Here is a 6,864-nt window from a genome sequence, read left to right on the forward strand (position 1 = left end):
TCTCCCCATAGCACCTTGACACCCTTCCGGACAAGTATCTGTCGATCTGCCTTGTGGGCCATCAGTTAATGCTGGCTCTTAGAGCAGTGTCATCAGTCCCATTCCCCCACATTTCCCTGTAACACACTCCCTCGTACACAAGAGGGGGAGCTCAACAATGCAGCCGAGATTGACACAGTGACTGTGCCACAAGGGTTAAACAATTGAGACAAATTGCACTCAGAAGGTTTATATTTTCTGGCATTTAGAACATTCAAGGTGCGATTTTTATTTAGGGCATGAGACACCTCAGCGTGAGACGTTGCCTCAATGTTTAGAGCCAGCTTATTCACGATTGAATGATTTATTCACAGAAATTGTGCTGGTAATTTGGTTAAAGTTTTGAGGAAGATGTAAATTGAAAATGTGTTGAGCTTCAGGTCAACCATGAAGTAATCGATGGGCGGAAAATGTTTGATGAATTAGAAGCACGGCGTGGCCTTGACTTTGGATGGTGCCTGTATAGGAATATCACACTGAAAGTCAAATGTAGATATTGGTTCTACAGCTCAAAGATTCAACAGGGAATGAAGCCCAGGCCTTGTTTGTGTCTGGGAGGCCTTTCAGGGGAAAGCAGGGTTCGAAGACATGTCTGGGGGTTTGAAAACAAGTGGAGAATTAGTGGTGAAGAGATGATTCGATTGGACCAATAAATTGTGCAATTATGACAAAAGTGGGCTGAAGAAGGGTCTCGACTCAAAACGTCACATATCCATGTCCTCTAGAGATGGTGCCTGACCCACTGAGTTACTCCTGGACATTCTGTTTCTGCGCTGCCCAAATCTCCAAAGCCCAAAGTGTAGATCCCACAAGCAGACTGAAAATCTGTAACACGTTCTCTCGTACACACTGTGAGCATCACAGCACAAGAAGCGCATTGCAACAATGCAGCAAATGTTGGCTATCGTCTGCAGTAATTCAACAATGTGATCATCAGTAGCCTGTGGAGGGCAGGTCACAGAAATGGCCTCCAGGTGTATAATGCACATCACTGCACCTGTCTAAAATCCTCAGTGCGTTCGAGATCAGATGCACAGAGGACCAGCGAGCACAGTATCCTGGACTAGTAATCCACTTGGTAAATCCTGGATTCCCATCAGCATTTTGTTTCTTTTCATGGCTTGCACAGTGGCTCAGCTGGTGGAGCTGCAGCCTTCCAGCGCCCATGTTCAATCCTAGTTTAATTTAGTTTTGTTTATTATTGTCATGTGTACCGAGGTACAGTGAAAAGCTCTTGGTTGCGTGCTATCCAGTCAAAGAAAAGATTACATCAAGCCATCCACAGTGTACAGGTAAAAGATAAAGGATATAACATTTAGTGCAACTTAAAGTCTGAATAAAGATATTTCAAAGGTCTCTAATAAGGTAGGTGGGAGGTCAGGCCCACACTCTAGCTGGTGAGAGACCTTTAACAAGTGCAGTATAGTATAATATTCCTGTCGGACAGAACACGTGTTAAAAAAACCAATGTAAATAGTTGGCTGAACAGTGGTTTGATGCGTGACTCGCAAATTTCTGTCTTGATTAAAAGGGAATACAATGAATATCGTAGGTACTATTTAGGGGTTAGGGATAAAAATTGGGCTCATAACCCCAAGCAAACATCTATTACAATGCTGGTTAAAAGGCAACAGTAATGGCAAATGTCCTCAGGTGCTGTCTGCAAAGTTTGCACGTTCACCCTGTGACCGCGTGGATTTCCTCCAGGTGCTTCTGTTTCCTCCCACATCCCAAAGTCATGTGGGTTTGTAGGTTAATGTAGGTTAACTCCTCTGTAAGGAGTGGATTAGAAAGTGGGATAACATAGAACTAGTGTGAACGGGTGATCATTGGTTGGCATGGACTTGGTGGGCACTAGGGCCTGTTTCCATGCTGTATTTCTGACCATTGTTGAGTAATATTATTTCTTGGAACTTACATTACTATTTCTTTCAACAAGAAGAAAGCATATTGTCTTGCAGGTGTCACCCCTTAATGATCTGTTAGAAGACTGCAGAAGAAAATAACTTTCAAGGGTAGGAGATTAATCCCAATCCATTGAACAAAATTCAAAACAAAAAACAAAACGTCACCCATTCCTTCTCTCTTCTGTCCCGCTGAATTACTCCAGCATTTTGTGTCTGTCTTCGAACAAGATGAGGTCCAGAGTGCCCTACTCCAAGGGAAGGCAATTCTCCACAGATCATCTTTACTTTAAACGTAAAATAACTTTGGTAATATTTATTGCACCTTGTGCTTACTGCTAATGTGAATCTGTTCCAATTTTCCAATCTTTGTTCTTCTCGCAGGTAACAGAACTGGAGTCAAGTTTAGAATCACTGAAGAATTCCAATGCAATTTAGATAAGAAAATAGCATCACATCACCTGTACTTAAAATAAACTTTCATGCAGGAGCAACAGGTCTTGAAAAATGGACATTTTACCTGTTTGTACTCCCCTGAAAGGTTTGTACCAGTTGCACTCAGTGCAAGAGGTTGTGTTTAAGGGAATTTTTGCATTATTGTCTTACATATAACAGTTTGCCAAGTCACTTTGGAACAGATGGCCAAATTGAATTTGTCCAGTGCATTATGAATGGGCTGCAATGAACTGGTCTGACTAGATTGGACTTGTTTCTCAAGTCACAGAACTAGTAATTTCCCATTCGGCTTATTTAGTTTAAATAATAACCAACGGCTCGAACAAATGAATGTTCACCAAGGGCATCCTCGTTTCAAAAGTTAATTGCAAGGTTTCTGGTGGTGACACGTCCTTGATGACTCATTGCTCAAGACTACCAGGAAGTCTAGCTTGCCATCACGTCATGAGTGAGAAGGCACAAGTCAAATCCTTGAAGACAGCGTGTTTTTCTTTCTTGCTACATGTGTGATTTATTTTCACAGATGATGTAATCATTCTTTGACCTTTCCATTTTATTTCATTCTGTAATTAAAAGCATTGCGGCGCCATGTTAACTAAGCTGATGCCCTTTTATATCTGCATAGTGTGAAGTTACCAGGACCTGTCTTAACAAAGATTGTCTTTAGATGTGTAATTTAAAAAAAAATTATAAACCAAATTTCAATAATTTGTTTATGAGCAGGTGAAAATGAAGTGGAATATACAACACATATAGAAAATTTGGAATGGAATGTTGAATGATTGTCACTGTTATGGACTAATGAAGTCAATGGTTGCAAAGTTAAAGACAATGAAAATGTTACGTTTTGCAGTTTTTCTATTGTACCTATTCAGATCTACCAAGCTTTATCATTCATTCCTATTGTTGTTCATTGTGCCATACTTGGTAGATCTTCCCACTTATTGCCATTACATATGTACAGAAAAAGGTGGGTGTTTGTGTAGATGTTTGGCTGAAGCCCTTGTAATTTGTAGTATAAAATGTACGAACCAGACTGCACTGTACAAAGAACTATTCCACGGTCCGATCCGTTTCTGGAGCTGTGTATTACAGATGCCAATGTCTGATGTTGTGACTGAATGAATTCTTCACAGGATGGAGGATTCCAGTGCAAGGAATATACTTAATAAACCATTCCAGCAGAGAATATATTTTAGAATGAGATTTACCTAACTCTACCCTTTTATCATCACAGGTTTATGCCCAAGATCAAATTAGTTCTTCAGTTTGACTGACATTTCAAACGAGGTTGAGGTATCTCGACGACCTTGAGTCAGTCATATCATAAGGGAGAGAATTGCCTCTCCCATTTGGAGACTGGAGTGACACTCGGGTGTGTGAAAGACATTGCCCCCCTTTATCTCACTTGTTACCATGCCGGGGGGAGCGAGGGGGGCATATTGTAACGATTCTATCACTGGAGTATGTTTGGCATGGTGTAAGGGTGCTTGCTGCTGTTTGAATAGATAGATGTACCGTTTACACAACCACTTTTCCTATCGAGACAGATGTCCTATCCATCCATTACGTGACACAATTGCACCCAATCCAGGGACCGGCTTTAGCATGTTCGGCCAACAACTTTGGATAGGCTGCAGGTTGAGGCTGAGGCATCATCGACAAGCTACTGGTCCGTTGCCCAGAAATACAATGCATAGCGGGGGTTTCATTTTAATTAACAGTGTAATTCAGTAGACTGTTTCCAACAAATCCTCAGCAATTTATCCTCTACTATGCTACACTTGGCATTTACTGAGTGGCGAGAGGTATCATTGAGAGTGGCGAGAGGTAACGACACTCTGTGGTGATGTGGTCAGTGGCGGACTGGCCAGGGTGTCAGCTTGCCCGATGGCAAGTGGGCCCCTGATGAAGTGGGCCCCCTTTGTCTCCTGGCAACCAATATTTTTAGACCCAGTCCGCCACTGGATGTGGTGATAAGATATTGTTTTTGAGAGCCACCAAATGAATAGAAATGAAGATAGATTCAAACGAGGGCACTTGATATGTGAAGAGCTTGTTCCAATCACTAACGTGACAAAGTTAGTATCTAACTTTGTATCTAAGTTAGTAGCTAACCAGATAATCAGACAGGTAACCAACATCAAAGCTGGAGGATGAAGATCGAACAGCACCATTTAACTGTGGGCCTCAAGGGTTCAGGCTTGCAGTCCTGGGCCACTGTCCTGGGCCTATCCAAAGGCCTAAAGAAAATTCCCTGTTGTCTACACGTTTCCACATTTCCCTCCAAAATATCCAAATTACGTACCCGTCCCACTTTAGTTGAACAGTGAGGAGAATCCACCTATTTTTAATTTTCTTCCGACCGATTTTCCCATCCCTTGGCACCCAGCCGCGGTGCACAACACCTCAACTATCGCCATGCCCCCCCCCCCCCCCTCCCCTGAAGCCCCTCTGTTCCTGTTACACAGCGGCCTGCGTGACACACCCCTCGACTGCCGGTGCCTTGAATTCCAGCCCTGCCACTCCTAACAGCAGGTTCAGATGGATCCTACTCTACCCAAGGAGGCCAGCTCAACAGGTTTGGCATCTTGCTCCCATCGGCCCCACGGGACTAACTGAAACGTTTGGTTGGAAAGGCAAGCATCAACTCTAGCTCTGAGAGAAGTTGATGAAAAAACTTTTATCCTCACCGTCAGATGACATCTCATTCAACTTTTGTTTCACCGAGTGTTCCTAGTGGCCGGCTGAACCACAGGAGGAACCAACTTGCAGTCCATGAATAATCCCCCAACAAAAACAGCAACACGAGTTTGGCCACAATCTGCTTGATCCTTCTGGATAAAGAAAGCAGCCAGGCTGTCGACTGCAGGACAGGAGGAACGAGGATAATGCATTTGCCTTGAAATTCATCCCTGTCTGGCAGGGTCGCCCACTCTATGTGATGGTGCATTGTACTTGGCCTCTGAAATTCATTCCATTGGCTTCAGTTCAATGGGACTGAAATTCTCCGGGCAAACAGTGCAATTGGCAGGGCCAAACAGGTAAGAATTTCCAGGCCTTATATTTAAAAACAGAAAATATATTAAAAGCTGCTACTTACAAAATGTGACTATTCTTTTCCACCTGTGGTATTGTCGAAGGGACTTGGTTGTGTGTTCTACCAACACGCTGGCCCCTTCAACTCAGGAACTTGGAACCTTGCCTCATCTCTTGAAATGAAAATCTGCTTCCTTGCCTCCGAGTTTCTGACGTGAAATAAGTTTTGGCCCTCTGTGTCCATTTCACGAGAAGCAAGAGCCAACAGCTGTAATTATCGTTAAATTAGCAATTTAACGTGAGATAGGTCATAGAGGAGAGGGGGGAAGGTAGGACAGGGTTAAGGATCAAACGGTATGGACATAGAGGAGGCATCATGTTCATGCCCCTGGAATGCTAAAAGTGTTCATTTGTCTTGCAAATACTTGAACATTATTCCACATCCCCTAGCACTGACACGCATCACTTTTGATGGGCAAAGAAAAAGCTGTTAACTTTCCTGGATATTACAATGAACCTTCACAACTAATGATTGAACTGTTGAATCAAAGCAGCAGGTTACACATTGAACTCAATCCTTGTTTTGACTCCTTCGGTTGCAGGGAGAGGTTGCCAACACTGAGCCATATTGGATTTTTGATAAATGCTTTTATTGTTGCAGATTATTACCGTTTAGAGGTTTCAGTAGCCAACTGGTTTGCATAAGCCTTGTGCCCACTGTTTGAGATTGTATTTCCAATTGGTTAATTTTACTTGTGTATCTGTGATAATTGTATTTGGTGAAATGTATACAACTTCAGAAAAAAATTTAAATTGTTTCTTTTATTCGTTTCAACCATGTTAGCTGAATGTTGATTACATTTCCTGTTACAAGGTATTATCTAGCTTATAAGAAGTCATTAATCTTTTTAATTTGATTAAACTTGTCCAATAGATTCTTAAGTAGTGTAGTGAGGATCTTTTGAAGTGTCAAAAATGAAAGAAACTGATGATTTTTTAATGTCTGCAGGATATTTTTTGTCTAGAATTGGGAAGACATGTTATTCCCCTTCAAGTTTAAATTAAATATAAAAAAAATTTAAATTAAATAGTCCCTCAAAACCTATTTTATTTGAGCGTTTCCTCAACGATTATATCATATCTTCATGAGGTGTAGAATGAATTCTTACAAAGCAGAACAACATTGGCAATGCTGCTTTTTTCAGGATGTGCCCTTTTAAGTTTATATAGAAGAGAATTCTGGGTCGAGACCCTTCTTCAGTATCTTGTTAGTCCTTTCACAGGTTTGATTATTTTCAGGAAGTGACATTGTGTCGCAATCAGTAATGCCATCATATTAGTGATAAGACCTGGTTTTGTTAATTAATTTTGCACTGGAAGTCATTGCAGCAAATCCCTGCACAATGTCAATGAGCTTCCAAAACAA

At 41.7% G+C, this 6,864-nt stretch overlaps 1 protein-coding gene across 1 annotated transcript in view; it reads left to right on the forward strand.

Annotated features, from left to right (window-relative positions):
- The window catches only part of ppp1r9b (protein phosphatase 1 regulatory subunit 9B), a 203,553-nt gene extending 197,027 nt beyond the window's left edge, over positions 1-6,526 (forward strand). Inside the window, exon 11 of the mRNA XM_033035329.1 lies at positions 2,328-6,526. Within this exon, the coding sequence (XP_032891220.1) occupies positions 2,328-2,381 (54 nt within the window). The 3' untranslated portion in view covers positions 2,382-6,526. The remainder of the gene's footprint in view (positions 1-2,327) is intronic.
- Positions 6,527-6,864: the final 338 nt, after the last annotated feature.

The sequence above is a fragment of the Amblyraja radiata genome, chromosome 16 (genome assembly GCF_010909765.2).
Source record: "Amblyraja radiata isolate CabotCenter1 chromosome 16, sAmbRad1.1.pri, whole genome shotgun sequence".
Lineage (NCBI taxonomy): Eukaryota > Metazoa > Chordata > Chondrichthyes > Rajiformes > Rajidae > Amblyraja > Amblyraja radiata.